Source organism: Barbus barbus, assembly GCF_936440315.1.
Source record: "Barbus barbus genome assembly, chromosome: 33".
Taxonomy (NCBI): domain Eukaryota; kingdom Metazoa; phylum Chordata; class Actinopteri; order Cypriniformes; family Cyprinidae; genus Barbus; species Barbus barbus.
This window is the reverse complement of record NC_136761.1, coordinates 15,108,518-15,129,584: the sequence shown is the minus strand read 5'-3', so window position 1 is coordinate 15,129,584 and position 21,067 is coordinate 15,108,518. Positions and strand designations below refer to the sequence as shown.

At 37.4% G+C, this 21,067-nt stretch overlaps 1 protein-coding gene across 7 annotated transcripts in view; it reads right to left on the bottom strand.

Annotated features, from left to right (window-relative positions):
• The window catches only part of LOC306853526 (prominin-1-A-like), a gene marked incomplete at its 3' end in the record, with an annotated part of 51,819 nt that overhangs the window by 13,583 nt on the left and 17,169 nt on the right, over nt 1–21,067 (bottom strand). For 3 of the 7 annotated variants that reach the window (XM_079391012.1, XM_079391010.1, XM_079391015.1), the window contains exons 2-8: nt 14,750–14,808; nt 11,506–11,711; nt 2,798–2,918; nt 2,018–2,081; nt 1,850–1,939; nt 1,093–1,310; nt 902–976 (exon numbers count right to left, since the gene is read on the bottom strand). In XM_079391012.1, the coding sequence (XP_079247138.1) occupies nt 902–976; nt 1,093–1,310; nt 1,850–1,939; nt 2,018–2,081; nt 2,798–2,918; nt 11,506–11,711; nt 14,750–14,808 (833 nt within the window). Of the gene's footprint in view, nt 1–901; nt 977–1,092; nt 1,311–1,656; nt 1,681–1,849; nt 1,940–2,017; nt 2,082–2,797; nt 2,919–11,505; nt 11,712–13,485; nt 13,513–14,749; nt 14,809–21,067 lie in introns of all 7 variants that reach the window. The other 4 variants (XM_079391013.1, XM_079391009.1, XM_079391011.1 and 1 more) reach the window with 2 other exon arrangements.

Genomic DNA, 21,067 nt, shown 5'->3' with positions numbered 1-21,067 from the left:
ACTTAATTTGTCTTCTGGAAAACATGTAAGTATCTTCTGTAGCTTCTGAAGGGCAGTACTAAATGAAAAAAATAGGATATTTAGGCAAAGCGAAAAATGTACTCATCCTTATTCTGTTCAAAAGGTTTTGGCTCTTAATGCATGGTTTTTCCTTCTGGAGCATCAGTGAGTGTTTGAATCTTCTGTAATAGTTGCAAATGAGTCCCTCAGTTGTCCTCAGTGTGAAGAGATGGATCTCAAAATCATACAGTCATTGTTGGAAAGGGTTCAAATACACAAAAATGCTGGAAAACCAAAGAATTTGTGGGACCTGAAGGATCTTTCTGAAGAACAGCAGACAGTTTAACTGTTCAGGACAAACAAGGGACTCAAGAACAATTATCACTAAACAAAAAAAACAGCTGTGGATCATTCAGGTAACAACACAGTATTAAGAATCAAATGTATGTAAACTGTTGAACGGGGTCATTTTTATAAATTCAACTATTATTTTCTCTTGTGGACTTTATGTAAACATCTTTTATGTGAAATATCTTATTCAGGTCAGTACTAAATAAAGAATAACATGCATTTTGTATGATCTCTCTTATTTTTGTAAAATAATGAACATTTTGCAGATTCTCAAAGGTGTATGTAAAATTATGACTTCAACTGTATATACACACACTACATATATATATATACACACAAACATACATACATACATAAAACTGACTTCAACCCCCTCCCTCCAACTACTTGGATTCATTTGATTATGTATGGCCACTTGTCATGTTAAAATCAATTCTCAATGGATATTTTTTTGTTTGATCTTGTTGAATATCCTGTTTCACTGTGAAATACAATATGTTCTGTCCTGAGTCTAAGCAAACACGTCATGAGAAATCTGAGAAAATCGTACCTTTTCCACAATCTGACCGAGGTCCGTCTTTAGAACTTCATTCACTTTGTCTAACTGGTTGGTCACATCAGGCAACTAAAAAAAAAAAAAAAAAAAAAAAAAAAAAATTTATATATATATAAAAAAAAAACTATTGTGAACCATGTTGGTGATAATATGTTGGAAGAGAAGATGAGAAATAATTTTAGTACCGATGAGTAGTTGGCTGCAATTTCTAACTTGGGAAGGGTGCTCTGTATGTTGCGACAAATCTCAGATGATCGTACATCTGTGCAGACAGGATCGTTGAGGGCGTTGCTAAGGCTGCCGCGTACCAGGCTGAGATTCGCCTGCAGTTTGACTGTTCCTTCCTGCAAAGTCTCCAAGGTCAAACTCACATTCTCTAGAGCATCCTTAGTGTCTCGCATTGCTAAGAGAGGAAACAAATGAGCAAACACACATAAATGAACATTCAAAAACAGAGACAATAACCAAGATGCACTTAATTCTGAAGGACATAAAATCCACACATGCATCTTTAATTTAAAAATACGCTAAATATTATCCATTGAGGTGAGATGAGAATGTCTTTGTATCTTTCAGTGCATTTAATTTTGGTTTTAAGACACATGATGGGCAGGCTTCACCAAGGAAGGATACAAGAATACACATGGGAAAATAACTGGGCCAGGTTTTGTGGGAAGAAATAAGGAGTCAATCACAACTTTGTTACAGATAGATATGGGAAGGACCAGTCAGGGTCTATTACAGTTTACCTTTAATGGCTTTCTCCACTTTAACTAACAAATCAAAGACAAAACAGTGAAATAAGACACCTCCAAAAGCAATGGATTGAATATCCACATTATATTCTCATAAGATATACAATATACTATGATAAATAGTATTCCCAGCAAAGGTGAAAGAAAGAGAAGAAAGAAAAAAAAAACACAAAGGGCAGTGACATACTTCCAGTCATGCTGAGAGCTGTGTCGAGGGCGGGCTGCACGTCTTTTCCCAATTCCTCATGTATCCTTCCACCCAAGATCACACCTACATCTGAAGAAAGACCACAACATGAGTCCTCACATCAGAAACACCTTCCATTCCACTCTAGATGAATGATAGCATACTTACTCTCCAGGTCATGCAGCACATAGTGCTTCACGGTGTCATACTTGGAGATCAGGTAATCAATTTGCTGAAGAGGAGACAACACAGCAATATATTTAGCAAACAGAACCTCACTTACCAGTACTAAGGCATATAGATGAATACTTTTGCAACTATGCAATCAAATATAATGATATCTAAGCTGTTCAACTGACCATTGTTTCACACATTTATCCATCCATCCATCCATCCATCCATCCATCTATCGTCTATCTCTGTCTGTCCATCCAACAACCAACTGACCATCAATCTTTTCTGTCTGTCTATTCATCCATCCATTTATCCATCTATCTATCTATCCATCCATCTAGTCTGTCTATCTCTCTGTCTGTCCATCCAACAACCAACCGACCATCAATATTTTCTGTCTGTCTATTCATCCATCCATCCATCCATCCATCCATCTCTCTGTCTGTCCATCCGACCAACCAACCAACCAATCATTTGTCTGTCCATCCATCCATCCATCCATCCATCCATCTCTCTGTCTGTCCATCCGACCAACCAACCGACCAATCATTTGTCTGTCCATCCATCCATCCATCCATCCATCCATCCATCCATCCATCTCTCTGTCTGTCCATCCGACCAACCAACCGACCAATCATTTGTCTGTCCATCCATCCATCCATCCATCCATCCATCCATCTCTCTGTCTGTCCATCCTACAACCAACCGACCATCAATCATTTACGTCTGTCCATCCATCCATCCCAGTGTAATAGTACTGGATGTATTACTCACTGCTGGGGTCTGATTGGCGAAGGTGTGCAGGTCTTTCAGGTTACTCTTCACCAGCCTCCTCATGCTCTTCAGCTGAGAACTCAGGTTCTGATTGGCTGCATATGCACAAAGGACCCCTGCCCTGATGAGTAAAAACAGAATCGTTCAAACAGCACAAACTAAATCAGATTCAAGCTAGAAAAACAAGAATAGGAACATATGTATGATTGTTATGGGCCTTTTAGAAAAATACTCTCTGGAGTGTCAGTAGGGGGCAGCACTACAACACAAAACAAGACGTTCCTCACAACTGTTCTCTCTTCTTAGGATCCTTTAATTGCATCGCTTTGGGAATGTTCTCATACTCTGGCATACTTTTATTGAGAACTAAGAGGCAACATCATACTGCTGCAGGTCTATACAGAAAGAGAGCGCTTTTGTTATACAACTGTTATACAAATCCAAAGGAACCTTCATCTTACACAGTTACTTCAAACTAGGGTGACTTGAGCTCTCCTTAATTAGACTGAGAGACACTTCAAGGAAAAGCCAGCCCTATATTAGTACCTATTCATGATTCACACATCCTAATTGGGCTGTGCTCATGGCTACCGTGGGAGCCACTGAATGATGGCAGCACCATCATGCTAGGCATTCACTGCAGTCTGGGACAAAAGCCATGACTGACTTATGCAACAACAGTGCAAACAGGAAGGATTTTTGTGACATTATATCAAAATGTGTGAATCAGTCTTTGTTGGTTTTTGTGCATAAATATGATTGCACCATACACAGATGAATCTGTGGGTGCTGCGTATGAAACGCATCAATGCTTTCACACACTTCTGCGGTTGGGATTTATAACTGCTAGCAACACTAAAGATAGATGAATATGGGGGCATGGGCAACTTCCTGTTTCAGATGTGAATGCAAAAAACTTCCTCTATAGACACGACTTAAAAGAAAACAGTTCCAAAATGTCTGTACATCTAAAAGTGCTCCAGAAGATGAGCCTGTGTATACAACTATGTTATTTGACAACACTAGCTGTACAGTTTATTATTCTCACTGTAGGCAACATAGCATTTTTGTTAGAGATGTATTATGTTTAATACACGAGGACTAAGGATAAGCAACATTCGGAATATTAGAGAAGTGTCTCCCTTTCAATTCATGAGGGGCACTTTAAATGAACTGGCCACATGCCCCACAGGATGCTGAGCTGACAGAAGAGGAATTTACTGAATTGCAGTTTTAAGAAATTCAAGAGAAGAATTTCAAATCATTCAGCACAAGTTTGTGACAGAACATGAATAATTTCATAAACACTGACCAACTGACAATTTTGGAAAAATAGTTTATTATAAAAGCTATTAATGTTTATTAAAGGGGACGTATTATGCAAACATCACTTTTATAAGGTGTTTGAACACAGTTGTGAGGCTGCAGTGAGTGAAAACAACCAGCCTATAATAAAAATCTACCGACTAATTTTTTTTATAAAACCAATAAATCATGAACAGTCTCTCCAAAAGAGCCGTTTCAGATTCTCCTTCTGTTCACATCACAGAGGGGAAAAGTCAAGCCCATTTGAGACGCTCTCTGCCCTATTAGCATACACACAGCCCAGTGAGAAGCTGCGGTCTGCCATTACTGGAGATATATACAATGTCAGCGCCAAAGAGGCTTTACAAGTGTTGTGCTTTGGGATGCGCTAATGAACATAGGAGTCGCCATAATCTCCCCCCATCTGAGCTAAGGACACGGTGGTTAAATTTCATTCATTTTTCATTCATTTTCATTCATTTCAATTCATTTTCGAAGAAAATATCCCAGAAAAAAAATTAAATCGGTAATGTCTCCTAAATCAATACCAACACTTTGTACGAACGTCAGCTCCAGACAAAGTAAGTATCACAAGTTTTTTTGAATTGCCCTTTTTTGAATAGCTTCTTGGCACTCTGTAAGGCTAATTGCTAAAGCTATCATTGTCTCTGTCTGTTTTCACTGGTGCTGCCTTCATGAATGATCGTGAATAGGAATGTGGTAGTTAAAAGTTGCATATGAAAGCAATGTGAGTCGATCGCTTGAAGTTGTCGAGCTCATAATCTGAAGTGGGATTTATAAAGTTTGTGATAGCATGAGACCAGACATGTTGTTATTTTTATCCCACCTTGCTCCCCATCTGTGTAATTCATAAACCCTAATTTATTATGCACAGTACAATCAGATGACTGACTTTGAAACAGAGTATGTTTTCTATAAAGATAAAAGGCTTGTACTAATAGTGAAATGTTTATTTGCAAAGGCTAGCACTGCTAATGCAGGAGCTTGAGCTCTTGAAGCTCTGCCCTCTTCTCCGGGAGAAACAGCTCAATTGCATTTAAAGCAACATACTCAAAAACAGCTCTTTTGGCTCATACCCTAAAAGTGGCAATTTTAACAATCTATAAAAATTTATCTGTGGTGTATTCTGAGCTAAAACTTCACATATACACTCTGGGGACATCAGAGACTTATTTTACATCTTGTAAAAAGGGGCATAATAGGTCCTCTTTAACTATTAATATTTTATAAAAAAAAATCATACTGTTTTTATAGTAACTTTATTATTAATTACTGCCATGAAACTACTTTAAATTTAAAATTCAAACATGTATAAAAGCTTTCTGGGAAATTAAGTGTTCCTTAAACATGGACATCCATAAAATTAAAGAAACATTATATAAATAATATGCACATATAAATATGTGTGTGTCTTTTGTATATTTTTATGAGTAATACATACAAATAAATTACTGTGAATTACAAGTTATATAATTTTATAATATACTGTATTATCCTTATTATTCATTGAAACAATTATATGAATTCAATTTTAATTTTGTTTTCTTAAATTCAATTCTGAATCCTATTTTGCAACCTTTATTCAAATTCAGTTACAAAAGGTCTGAAAGAGCAAATAGCAAACTGGTTTTAAAATCGCAGACGTGATGAAATGCTGTGCTTTATATGCAGATAATGGGCATTGCAGAATGGTATCAGGGTAAGAAACAGACCACAGACTGATGGAGAATCAAAATGGGTAGCTGGCTATAAAGCCCTATTGTTTTTCCTCCTTCTCACCCCCTTATTCTCCATGTCCTCCTCTCTCTGTCTGGTAAGCTGCTATTTGCTCTACTCCGTAAGGTCAGGGAAAACATAGCAGCCAGTGAACAAAGGGGCTTTGAGGATGGCAAAGTGCATGCCACACAAGCGGCATTGAGATGGTCTAAAAGTCTGCAGGGCACCTCATATGAACCAGCAATAAATAAAACTAAATTTAAGAATTTGTATTTCTTCATTAAATCTTGCTTTTAAAATGGCTCTAAGCTCACTTTGGCATCATGTTGAAAATAGGCTTTGTAACTTGGGTTGGTTCAGTGCACCGAAGAATGTCTCTATAGACTAATGGAGGCAGGAATCGCATTACTTCCACAATAATCGCTGTATTTAGCCAGACTGGACCCTGGGGCTGCTCCCACAGCATCCCTGTCTATAAATGCCTCAGTTGGGATTTGAGGAGCAGGGTGGGGGTGAAGACCTCCTTGACTGCCTCTTTATACAGGAGATCACCCACTGGGTTTGATATCGCCATGAAGGCATTCCAGGTCTACCTGTTGATTCCTCTGTGCTCAACAGACCTGTAATGTGATCAGCCCACCACCACGACACTGCCAAGCTACTGACCCAGACAAAGACAGCCACTGTCTTTTATTTTAGAAGGCAAGATGGAAAAGATACTTTTACTACTTTTTAATGTTGAACTACCATTACCACAAAATAAAACACAAGCGCAGCGATTAAAAAATGTGATAGATGTGACACGTGATAGAATTATATTACGTAGTTATGGTAGTTTTGTGCTTGTATATAAATTTTTTTATATAATAGTATCAATAAACTGCGCATTTGACAGATTTTATCCCTAAAAGTAATATATTTAAAATACACTTATTTCATACTAAGTATAGTTCAAATCTATTAACATATTTAATGACATATTGCTCGAGACTTACTGATATATAAATTATAATTAAACTTAATTTGAACTACTACTTGTGTACAATGCACATTTCTTAATATTAAGCCTAAAATGTGTTTTAATGTCACTACTGATGAGGACTGTATGATCTTTGAATAATATTGGTGTTTAATGCAAGATATTTAATGTGTACCTAAACTTTACTTGCAATAGTTCCACTTTAGCACAATCAAATATACTTCAGCATGTCTTTAGTTGGACCTTAGCACTACTTCCACACAATAAAAGTACATTAATTATAAAATTAGTTGTTCCAGTTTAGCAGACTTAAAGTATACCAGTACTGTATATTAAAAGTACAATTACAGGGTATTTGTATTAAGCACATAAATATGTAAATGTATTTGTAGTATACTTAGCATTAAAAAATGTATTTCAAAAACAGTTTAGTATAATTATTTTTCACTAGGGATATATGAGAATTTATGGTAATTGTGTGCTTACATATACATTTCTTTACAAGTTCATTTCAATTAAACAACTGGAAAAGGATGAATTGGGCTGGATAAACAGGCGATGAGTGTCCAGCATATACAGGAACCTTCAATAGTTAAAAAGCATCTCTGGAAGCACCCAAAGACTTTGAAGAAGCTTAAATATAAGATGGGTTTGATTTGTACTTTTTTTCTATTTCAATTTACATAGTCCCATGTGTAAATAACACAAATAATAGTACGTAAATTAATAAAAAAATATTATATTTTAGTTTTGATGAAAAACAGTAATATAAAAGATTTAAAAAAGTAGTGTCCAAACTTTCGACAGGAAGATTTATAAAGCAGCACATGTTCAAATTAGATTCCAGACTGTTTCATTATTCCAGAGGAAATCGAAATGTTCCTTTTAAAGTTCTCACAAGTTTCAAGTTGAATATGTTTGTGGAAATGGAAGCGGCAAGCCCCATGTGTGTGCAGTGAAAGTAGGCCAGATCGGGTGGTAATTGAAGTGTGAGATAATAATTTCTCTTTTCCATTCATGTGTAGGACAGAAGGAGGACACATGATTAACCACACAAACAAAAGCTTTCTCTCTCTCCATTCTGTACACCAAAATATTGTGGGTGATTTTCTTTGAGCTGAATATTACATTTAAATACTCATTATTCATCATCGCAACAGACAGAAGAAACTCTTGACAGTGACTGCGTTACATTTGTATACATTAATATCTGATGATGGCTCTATTTAAATGCTGCTTTACAGAAAACAATCACAATCCTGCAAATACACAGATAAAAAGTCAACTGTACAGCTATGTGCCAAAAAGAACTGTACCATATGACGACTAAAACACACATGTGTGCACACACACACACACACACACACACCAGAGAGAGTGTGACGCAGAGTCACATCGGGACATATTGTCACTGTTACCATGGTTTCTTTCTCTTACGCAAACACATTCACACATTTTACTAGCTATAACTAGATATAGACAATCCTCAGGCACTAGATAACCTAAATAAGGGTTTCTAAAACATATTAGCACAAAGGACCCCTTTCATAACCCCTAACTGCCTGAGGACCCTATAAGTTGGTAAGATTTCTATTTCCCAATTTTCAAATTCTAACTGAAGTACTAGTTAAAATCCACTATAAAATCCAATAGCCACTGTTACTATAGAAACCGCAAATGATTTCATCAAGCCGCTCACACTCTCAACTTTGCAGTCCTGTTTTTTCCATATATATATTTTAAGATTTTGCAGTATTGGTTTTATACTTATAGAACCGTTATAGAGGACTGAGGCGGGATCTGTCGAAAATACAGCAATCTCTAGAGTAAAAAATGCAACCATTTACACATGTGTGCCTGTAATGATTAATTACCAAGACTGAATCTCAATCTGTTCATGCATTATAATATTTCAAGGCTGAAAACAGGCCCAAAGACATTTAACAGCACAAACACTGTGCAAATGTAGGTTTTCTATGACTAAACAGGGTGATTTAATGAATGAAATGTGTGAGCACTGCACAGCCCAGCTGCACTATGGATGTCATGTGGGTTCACAGGCTCTACTGTATTAGATGTGACAGGCCGTCTCTGCAAGCTGAGCCCTGGGGTTGGCAGAGGAGCAGTGGCCCCGGTGACCTTCATTGCCCTGAGCGTAACACTCCTTCTGAGTAGCAGCAGTGTTTCTGCTCTACATCCAATCACAGCTAAGCACCCCACGGGAAGAACAAATTACAAATTAGACCGCTTTAATATCTAAACTGTTTCTCCTAGACATCAATGAATTTAAACTGAGAGCAAATAGAGACTTCTGCTTCAGATTTTTCTCCTTTGAAACCTAAAAAGAGCCACTGTGCCATCAAAAACAAGAGATTTCAATGTGAACTATACTGCTGTGTTAACAACTGTGTTAACAAATTAAAATGAGCAGATTCATTAATTATCTTTAGCTGTGGACCAATTAAATATAAATACACATACAAATTTAAATGAATCTATAATAAAACAGCAAGCAAACCATGACAGCGTCATTATTTTTTAAAGGGCAGCCTTCTCCAGAATGAGGACAAATTTATGTGTGTGGTCATTTGTAAATAACGCCAATAGCATCTATTTTTAGTACAATGGCACATGGCAACTTAACACCATTTACATTGTAAAACAGAAAACATCTAACATGCATTATATGTTTTATAATCACATTATCATTCAAAAGTTTTATGGCTAGTAGGATTTAAACACTTTTATTCAGCACGAATGCGTTAAATTGATCAAAAGTGACAGTAAAGACATTGATAATGTCACAAAACATTCCTATTTCAAATAAATGATGTTTTTGAAATTTTTATCAAATAATCTTGAAAAAATGTATCACAGGTTCCAAAAAATATTAAGCAGCGCAACTGTTTTCAACATAATAATACATTTTTTATTGAGCACGAAATCATCTTATTAGAATGACACTGAAGAGTAGAGTAATGGCTATTGAAAATTTAGCTTTGAATACATTTAATTTGAACAATTATTAAAATAGAAACCAGTTATTTTAAACTAATAATATTTCACAATATCACTCTTTTTACTGATCAAATAAGTGCATAAGTTATTCAGAAACATGGAAAATCGTACCAATCCCAAACTTCTTAATGTATAGTGAATAAATATATAAAATAGTACACTCTTAAAAATAAAGGTGATTAAAAGGTTCTTCACAGCGATGCCATATAGAAGAACCATTTTTGGTTTCACAAAGAACCATTCAGTCAAAGGTTCTTTGAAGAACCATCTTTCTTACCTTTTTATAATCTGAAGAAACTTCTTTTGCCACAAAGAACCTTTTGTGAAAGAGAAAGGTTTTAAGAGTGTAAATAATAGTATATATTTGGGACAGACCATCTTTTTTTCGAAGTCGCATAAGGAAAGCAGCCAACTGATTGTGCTTGTTAAGCATGTACCAAACAGATAGTAATGGATGTCAGTGATCTAAAGTCTGGAAGACCATCTGCCAAAGTCTTACAAGAACTGAACTAAAAATACGAGTAATACATGTTGCCTGACCATCACACCATTGTGTTCACGACTGGGTTGACAATGTCCCTAAGAAATGCTGTATTTCTCTTAAGAGTGAGACGGCACTAATGAAGAATTTTCTTGTCATAATTGGGTCACTTCTTTAATTATTCATCAAGCCTAAATTATGCCCAATGTTTTATGTGAAAACAGCAGAGCCCTGAGAAAAGCCGCCTGAGTTTATCAAGTAATTATAATAAAAGTTAGGAAAAGGCAAATGACAAGACAGGTCAACGAAACTCCAGAACAAGTGCCATGGTTTCACCCCGCCATGAAAAAAAAAACATAATTCAAGCACACATTAGAAGGTATCCAACTCATAACCTCCCATGGAGATACTTCAAACTCAAGACATTTTCCATAACCTCTCTTTGGGACAATCACGTAACATCTGAATGATTTTCAGTTAAACTTCTCACTAAGAGACTAGGTGGTGCCTGCCTTACATTAAACAAGATTGACCCGCTTTAATATAGCACTGAACAGAGGAATGTGCAGAGTAGCCCCTGTTATAGCTTCATCAGAATCATGAAAGTTGAAATCCCAGGAGGTTTGTACATGAGGAGACATGCCCATCTCCAGGCAGCCAGGCATGTGCTGTGGAATCTTTAATAAAGAGCCAGCCAGCTGAATGCATAAAGCTGAGGAACATCAAACACTCTATTCAGTTTGCCATCGCTATCCTGGAGCTCCTGCTTTTGTACAATTCTGCTGTATTTCTTCCTGGAGTGTACACTTGTCTACAGTATGCCTTTGGGAACATGGTAATTTTAGGACAGAAAGAATAACTACAAGCTCAGAAGTGTCCATGTTGAGGTCTTTTATTGAAATGATCATTAGCTTTGAGTTTGCTTTCGATTATTTAGGCTCTGTTCCAAAACCTACTAAAAGCTGCCTTTGCAGTCTGCTACCTGCATTAAGTGGCACCTCGTAAGTTACCAGTTTGGAAGGCTTACACAAATAGAGACATAATTCGTAACTGATTTTAATAGTGCTTGATGATAGCATGTTGCTAAGTTAAGACTTTGATTTTCTATAGTTATTATTCTTGTGTGATTGGGCCTTTACTGTGTTAATGCAAGCACACATGCACATTCAGACAAACACAATAACTTACGTGATAATGAAGGTGGTGGTGAGTAACAGTGTGGTCAGCAGTCCTCTAAGGCAGTCTGCATTCTTCCGCTGTCTCTGGTGCATCTCTCCTCCACAGTTATCACAGCAGCGGCACAAACAAAAGAGAAGCCCCACCAGCGGTAGCAGCACGGTGAACAGCAGGCCCAGTGCCGCACACACCACAAAACCAAGATCATAATAAATCACCTGCACACAACACAAAGTTACATAGATTAGAAATTCTAACATGATCAATAAATGCAAACAAACAGAGTTATTATTTGAGATGGTTTTCTTGATGCAGTTTAAGCCTGGTCCGCAATGAAGTTCAGGTAAATAAATCTGTTATGGCTTAATTTGCATCCAGGGAACCATCCAAGTTATCCAGGTTTAAAGTTTAGGTTTAGTTCTGTGGGTAAAAGGAAGGAAGGAGAGCCATGTGTGATTATTTTAGAACTACAATTACACAAGTGAGCACTACATTTGCAGAAATGAAAGGAATAGTTCACCCAAAAATGAAAATTATATGAAAATTTACTCATTCTGTGGACATCCACAATGTAGATGAGTTTGTTTCAAGCAATATTGTGGATAGAAGACTTTGATAGAAGCGACAGTTTGAAGTTAAAAATATCCTAATGATGTATTTGTTTATATAAACTCACAGCTTTTCACTTCATAAGATGTTAATTGACGGACTGAAGTCGTGTTGATTACTGTGATGTTTTTATCAGCTGTTTGGACACATTCTGATGGCACCCATTCTAATTTAGCATTCAAGTGATGTAATGCTAAATTTCTTCAAATCTGTTCTGATGTAGAAACAAACTACATCTAAATCTTGGATGGCCTGAGGGTAGGTAGATTTTCAGCAGATTTTTATTTTCGGGTGAACTGTTCCTTTAAATTATTATCAACTGTTTTTAGGAACACTAAGATGTATTTAAATGAGCTACAAAATATTTTCACGGTTCATATTTTTAAAAAATGCAACAAGACACTCTTTTTCAAGTAAAGCAAATATCCTTGTCTCCAAAGCATTCCATTAAAAAGGCTTTTGAAGTGAGAGAAATTAAACCGTTCTCTGCTAAATTTCCATGCCGTATGTAACATGATGGAATAATGTTAAATGCTTTTTCCATATGTTGCCATTGAATCCATTTGCACACGTCTCGTGGCATTATGGACACTTCTGAATGAGCAGGGCTGTCCTCCGGCTAGCCTGTGGATAAGCTTAATCCGCTGAATAAACCAGAGGCTTTGTCTGTCACCGAATACCCTCGCTTCTCCTCAAGGGTAGAGCCTTTCCATATTTAAAATTCTCTAAAAGTGGTTTTAAAAGCTCATTTCCCCTCATGCCTATGCGAGTAAGAACTGAAAGTCTTGTTGGAAATGACACAAAAGCTTAGCAGCTAAGACTTTTATGAAGGACTTCACACATACAGCACTTAGGGCATGAGGTTATTGACCATTTTACTATGAATGGTCATTCTCTCTCACTGACCGTCTAATGTGCTTCTCTCGTATCAGCATATGTAAGCTTTAGACAGGTTCATCTAGGGACAACATCATCCCTGTTAGCGTAGTTACACTCCTCTTACTAGGTCATGGCTGAGCAAAAAATTGCAGATAGCTTAAGATGAGGAAATTTGTGTATTTGTGATTATCTTACCAATTACAGAGATGAAAGAGAAATTTAATACCTTTTAATACAGGATGGCCAAGAAAAAAGTGAAATGAACATATTCCCAGTTTTAAAACTGTACTAAAAGTGTAATGTTTATCAAGATCATTTAAATCAATGTAATGTTCCTAGCGTTCCACAAGGATGACTTAACCACAGTCAAGATTAAACTGGAGAGTAACACTGAAACAGACATGAATGGCTGGGCTCTGAACGGGTTAGGTGCAACTAAGGAATGAGGGTGGTCAGACTTGGGTTTGGTTTGGCCCTTGACACTTCTAGCGGGACACACATTACCTGTAGCTTCAGAACAATGTGTTCTGGCTGGGAGGTGCCAGATGATGAAAGGCATGCAGAATAGCAAAAACAAAAAAATTAAGAACAGATGGTAAGCAAAATCAAATCAACAGTCAAACAAATGGTAAATAAAATCACTTAAGAACTAGAAAGAACCAGACCCATTACAGTCCCATTTTGACAGTCCCAGATATTGAGTGAATCATGGATTTGGCCAACAGTCACATACATATCCAGTTCTCCATGTTCTTAAGTGTTTCAAGAGCAAAACAGAATAAAACTGATGAGTGAATGGGATTATAGACTGATATTTGACCATTTTTAAATCATTGTCCTTAATCCTTATACATTTTAAGATTAAACTTAAATTACTAAATTAAGTGATTAAAATTAAATTATATTGGTATGTATTGGATATATAGTTTGTCATTGGTATTTTTTAGTTTTTTTTTAGAAGTCTCTTGTATTCACCAATGCTGCGGTTTTTTTTAAATTAAAAAATAGAGTAAAACATTAATATTGTGAAATATTAAAATAACTTTTTCTATTTTAATATAGTTGAAAATGTAATTAATTCATGTGATGGCAAAGCTGAATTTTCATTGTAATATGCTGATTTGGTGCTCGAGAAATATGTCAAATTTGAAAACATTAGAGTTGCTGGTTGAACAGAGAGTTCAAAGGAAATACATTTATTTGAAATGGAAATTTTGGAACAATGTAAGTTTTTAAATGTTACTTTTGATCATACAATGTGTCCTTGCTCAATTAAAGTATTAATTTATTTCAAAAATGAAAACTTACAGGCCCAAAACTTTTATCATATAATATAATATAATATAATATGGGGCTGTTTTCTGATAAACAGATATGGTAAATTGAGGTGGCTGTGTATCTCCGAACTCACATTTCCTCTAACCATCACAAGAAATATCTGTGAAACTGATTCATTAAGCTTTGCCCCATATGTTAGTTTGTTCCCAGGAGTAAGATGCTGAAACTTCAAAGCAAGAGCTCTTGTTTTATTAAACTCTGTTATTAAAAAGCAACAAATAGTTTCTTCCTCTGTTTACTACAGACTATAATGCCGAAAGCAATTAACAGCTCTTCCAGAATAAGTGCATAATAGGGCAAGGCTCTCTCCTTGGCTTTCAAACGCAATTAAAATATTGTTTCATAATAGATGAGCTGAGACAATATCCCTGCAACTTAACTGCGGTGGCAGAGCATGGAGGTTCAGGTAGGCACAGTCACATGCACTTACCTTCTGGTACTCGGATTGTATGGCTCCGAATTTATCCTTTGCCACTCTAATGACGAGATCTGCAATGACAGGAGAAAACAAAGTCAGCATGCTGCGGCCTCTTACAGTGCCGCCACGTCAGAACAGGTTATGTAATGTTATTCAACATCCAGCTGAAAAAAACACCAACAACGAGCCCACTGTGGATGAGCGTAACCCTTCACTGGTTCAGAGTTTAGCCCCCAGCTGCCTCCACGATCACAATTACCACAATCTTCAGAGAAAATATTAGCTGTCTTCATACAAACAGACATCACAAGGTTTCCTCAGGGAGCTTCTGAGCAACTTTTAGTTGAGTATGCAAGCTTCCGTATGACTGTGCGGAAAGAAGATGCATTATAATGCATTAAACATAAGATTTGGATTGCGAGCAAAGACAAATCAAATGCACATTATTAGAATTGCAATAGAGAAGGAAGCAGTGCTTTGTTACATAAAAATCTGTGCATTGTACTCAAAAACAAGGAACGTTCAGTCAGGAATCGTACAAGAGGGAGGTGACAGACCACTTGTAAAAATGTGAAATTATATCGCTCAACATGTCATTTGAAGCAACAAAAAAACATGTGTTCAGCTGGGATCAGGACTTGGCTTTCTGCAGACCAGTCAAGTTCTTCCACACTGACTGAATCAATCATGTCTTTTTGAACCGTGCCTTCACTGTCATGTTAGAATAGAAAAGGGTCCTGTCCAAACTGTTGCTAAAAAATTAGAAGCACACAATTCCCTAGAATATCATTATATGCTTAAACATTAAGATTAACATTGTACTCATAGAAATTACTAAAGGCCACATTCCCTTTAAAATTCTAGTGTGTTGAAAACATTACAAGGAAAAAATGAGGTACATCCTCCATTTGCTGCATTGCAGGGGTTTTTGGTCCTTTAAAGAGTAGCAGAGAATCAGTAATGCACTTTTCATAAGCATATTATCTCTATTTCTTCAGAGAGAATAGTCAATATGGGTATTTTTGAAATGCTCAGGCCTCTAAACAAAACTAATATTTTTTTTAAATAATCATCACTGTACCTGTAGTAACAAGTCTCTTATTTTTGCAATAATATGGCTCTAATTGGCTTCATGCATTTTCTACAGAGAAACCCAAAGGGTCCTGAAGGCCTACTCATCTTCAAAGGCAGGCAGAAGCAGCAAAGTTTAGGATCATCGTATATGGCCATGAAAAAACATCACCAGTCACTGCATTAGCCTGTCAAGCTATATTCTGCTGGTCCCTATAAGTCCCTGGTTAATTAGCATGACCTTAATTCAAGGAAATACGCCTTCATTAAAATCCCTCAGTACACGATTGCCTTACTTTTGCATCATATCCAACAATGAGGAATTAATTATACAGGAAGGAATGACTTTCTCAAAGAAATTTGCAGCCCCCAGTCATCATGGCCAACTTTTTTTCTTTTTACACTCTAAAAAATGCTGGGTTAAATACAACCCAGTGCTGGGTAAAATATGGACGAACCCAGCGATTGGGTTAAACATTTAACCCAACTGTTGGTTGAAAACAACCCAGCATGTGTTCTGTCCAATATTTACCCAGCACTGGGTTGTATTTCACCCAGCAGTTTTTAGAGTGTACCTTGAAATACCCCATGAAATCACTTGAGAAGCAGTTTTCTTTCCTGTTTTGACATATTTCAGATTGAAACCATTAGCCATAATTAACCAAATTTGGCATAATTAGCCATAATTTGATTATAGAACCATCATGGAATCATAATACATATATACACACACATACAGGTCCTTTTCAAAAAATTAGCATATTGTGATAAAGTTCATTATTTTCTGTAATGTACTGATAAACATTAGACTTTCATATATTTTAGATTCATTACAACACAACTGAAGTAGTTCAAGCCTTTTATTGTTTTAATATTGATGATTTTGGCATACAGCTCATGAAAACCCAAAATTCCTATCTCAAATAATTAGCATATTTCATCCGACCAATAAAAGAAAAGTGTTTTTAATACAAAACAAAAGTCAACCTTCAAATAATTATGTTCAGTTATGCACTCAATACTTGGTCGGGAATCCTTTTTCAGAAATGACTGCTTCAATGCGGCGTGGCATGGAGGCAATCTGAGGTGTTATGGAGGCCCAGGATGCTTCGATAGCGGCCTTAAGCTCATCCAGAGTGTTGGGTCTTGCGTCTCTCAACTTTCTCTTCACAATATCCCACAGATTCTCTATGGGGTTCAGGTCAGGAGAGTTGGCAGGCCAATTGAGCACATTAATACCATGGTCAGTAAACCATTTACCAGTGGTTTTGGCACTGTGAGCAGGTGCCAGGTCGTGCTGAAAAATGAAATCTTCATCTCCATAAAGCTTTTCAGCAGATGGAAGCATGAAGTGCTCCAAAATCTCCTGATAGCAAGCTGCATTGACCCTGCCCTTGATAAAACACAGTGGACCAACACCAGCATCACTGACTGTGGGTGCTTGACACTGGACTTCAGGCATTTTGGCATTTCCCTCTCCCCAGTCTTCCTCCAGACTCTGGCACCTTGATTTCCGAATGACATGCAAAATTTGCTTTCATCCGAAAAAAGTACTTTGGACCACTGAGCAACAGTCCAGTGCTGCTTCTCTGTAGCCCAGGTCAGGCGCTTCTGCCGCTGTAGCCCATTTCCTGCACACGCCTGTACACGGTGGCTCTGGATGTTTCTACTCCAGACTCAGTCCACTGCTTCCGCAGATCCCCCAAGGTCTGGAATCGGTCCTTCTCCACAATCTTCCTCAGGGTCCGGTCACCTCTTCTCGTTGTGCTGCGTTTTCTGCCACACAGACTTCCCACTGAGGTGCCTTGATACAGCACTCTGGGAACAGCCTATTCGTTCAGAAATTTCTTTCTGTGTCTTACCCTCTTGCTTGAGGGTGTCAATGATGGCCTTCTGGACAGCAGTCAGGTCGGCAGTCTTACCCATGATTGCGGTTTTGAGTAATGAACCAGGCTGGGAGTTTTTAAAAGCCTCAGGAATCTTTTGCAGGTGTTTAGAGTTAATTAGTTGATTCAGATGATTAGGTTAATAGCTCGTTTAGAGAACCTTTTCATGATATGCTAATTTTTTGAGATAGGAATTTTGGGTTTTCATGAGCTGTATGCCAAAATCATCAATATTAAAACAATAAAAGGCTTGAACTACTTCAGTTGTGTTGTAATGAATCTAAAATTATGAAAGTCTAATGTTTATCAGTACATTACAGAAAATAATGAACTTTATCACAATATGCTAATTTTTTGAAAAGGACCTGTACTTTAAATTTGAGAATTGATTAGTCACATTATTGCAATATAATTATGTTCCAGGGTGTCTTACATGTAAAATCTATTTTGAATTGGTTTTGATTATTTTTAAAAGGACTTTTTTTGTCTTAAATTCGTGTACAACCAAAATATACTTCATTATTTTATGCTGGTCAAGCATATATCATCAAAATTACCAAGCAAAACGCATTTTACCACACAGACAGATAGCGAGCGAGTTCAGTGGTCTGTGGGCAGATTGGATTGTGGGTAAGGAATCAGTGGGGCATAGTCCTCCAGCTCTCTCTTCCAGAAAACTCTGATTCTCAGCAAAAAAGAGAGGACAAAAAGGATGAGGAGTGCAGAGAGGAGAAAAAGAAGATCAACGTGGAGAGGTGGAACAGGAGGAGTGGAGAAGAGACAGATGAGTTGATTAGAAAAGAGAGGGTTTGAAGCATGTCTCTTATCCTTCACCGATCAATTGGGGCTGTCACATACTATAGTTTGCCTTTAACACACTCGCAAATAAACACACAAGCACACACACATTCATAAATATACAGAAGCATATACTTTATCCAGCAACTGTCTGAAAACACCCTATAATCTCTAGTATTTCCAATTGTTATCCAACAAGCCAGCTGACTTCTTAGGGTGCGTTCACACTGACAGCGATTTGGAGTGACAAAACAACTGGAAGTCTTTATTTTCAATGCGAGACGGTGATTTGAGGTGACATGACCGGCAGACACCGTTGGGGATACAACAAGGTTAAGAAAAGTTCAATTTTATGTGATACAGCCACTTCCAATGCATTTAAATGTTCAATTTCAGTCAGACGGACTCAGTAATTCATCTCTTAAAATGTCAAGTAAATGTTTTAGTTTAATAGATAATAACCAATAATAACCAAATCTGAATAGATACTTTTTAGTGGAAACTCTGTACCTCTGTCTACCCCCCATCCATCCCACCCGCAGCACTACTCAGACAGTGTCCAAGAACTTCATAAAGGCTAAACAAACTGTGCTGGCAGTTTCTCAGGCCCGATCTATTTTCTCATGGTCCTTTGTGAGTACCTCTTCTCGTTTCTCTCTCTCTGACCTGGTTTGATTGGCTGTGCTTTCATTCATCTAACAGGAAGTAAATAAACTCCAGGGCTCAGTGGTAAACAAAAGAGGGGCCAAAGGCGCTGAGTGACTCAAAATACCAGTGCAGAGAAGCACAACACAGTGGACACTGCTACTCGCTTCATTTCTTGGGGGTTACTTGTGGCACCCTGAGTTGATGACATAAGCTGGTATTTTTGTATGTTTTTTATATATGAGAGTGAAATCTATACTTTTATTCAACAGGGACACATTGTTTTGATTAAAAGTGACGGTAAAAGTCATACAGTGGGGAAAAAAATTATTTGATCCCCTGCTTATTTTGTACATTTGCCCACTGACAAAGAAATTATCAGTCTATAATTTTAATGGTAGGTTTATCTGAACAGTGAGAGACAGAATAACAACAAAAAAATCCAGAAAAATGCATTTAAAAAAAGTTATAAATTGATTTGCATTTTAATGAGTGAAATAAGTATTTGACCCCTTCGAAAAACATGACTTAATACTTGGTGGCAAAACCCTTGTTGGCAATCACAGAGGTCAGACATTTCTTGTAGTTGGCCACCAGGTTTGCACACATCTCAGGCGGGATTTTGTCCCACTCCTCTTTGCAGATCCTCTCCAAGTCATTAAGGTTGGGCAACTCGAACCTTCAGCTCCTTCCACAGATTTTCTATGGGATTAAAGTCTGGAGACTGGCTAGGCCACTCCAGGACCTTAATGTACTTCTTCTTGAGCCACTCCTTTGTTGACTTGGCCGTGTGTTTTGGGTCATTGTCATGCTGGAATACCCATCCACGACCCATTTCCAATGCCCTGCCCCTGCCGGTACATGGCCCCGTCCATCGTCCCTTTGATGCGGTGCAGTTGTCCTGTCCCCTTAGCAGAAAAACACCCCCGAAATATAATGTTTCCATCTCCATGTTTGACGGTGGGGATAGTGTTCGTGGGGTCAAAGGCAGCATTTCATTGGCAAACTTCAGACGGGCCTGTACATGTGCTTTCTTGAGCAGGGGGACCTTGCAGGCGCTGCAGGACTTCATTCCTTCAATGTGTAGTGTGCTACCAATTGTTTTCTTGGTGACTGTGGTCCCAGCTGCCTTGAGATCATTGACAAAATCATTGAAACTCCACGAGGTGAGATCTTGCATGGAGCCCCAGACCGAGGGAGATTGACAGTTATTTTGTGTTTCTTCCTTTTGCGAATAATCACAACCATTATTTAACCATTAATTATCGGAACTCTTGTCACCTTCTCACCAAGCTGCTTGGCGATGGTCTTGTAGCCCATTCCACCCTTGTGTAGGTCTACAATCTTGTCTCTGCTGACATCCTTGGACAGCTCTTTGGTCTTGGCCATCGCGGAGAGTTTGGAATCTGATTGATTGATTGATTGATTGATTGCTTCTGTGGACAGGTTGTCTTTTATACAGGTAAACAAACTGAGATTAGGAGCACTCCCTTTAAGCGCGTGCTCCTAATCTCAGCTCCTTACCTGTATAAAAGAAACCTGGGAGCCAGAAATCTTGCTGATAGGGGATCAAATACTTATTTCACTCATTAAAATGCAAATCAATTTATAACTTTTTTTAAATGCGTTTTTCTGTTATGTTATTGTCTCTCACTGTTCAAATAAACTTACCATTAAAATTATAGACTGATCATTTCTTTGTCAGTGGCCAAAGTACAAAATCAGCAGGGGATCAAATAATTTTTTCCCCCCACTGTATATAATGTTACAAAAAAATTATTTCTTTGTGTGCGGTGCTGCTGACGCAGGAGCCCCCGTTCTAATGTTTTTTTGTTACGTCTTTGTTAATCGTCTGTATATTCTTGTTCGAATAAGTAAGGCTGGACAAATTGCAAGTCATCCTCTGCATTGAAATCTTCAGACATGTTTA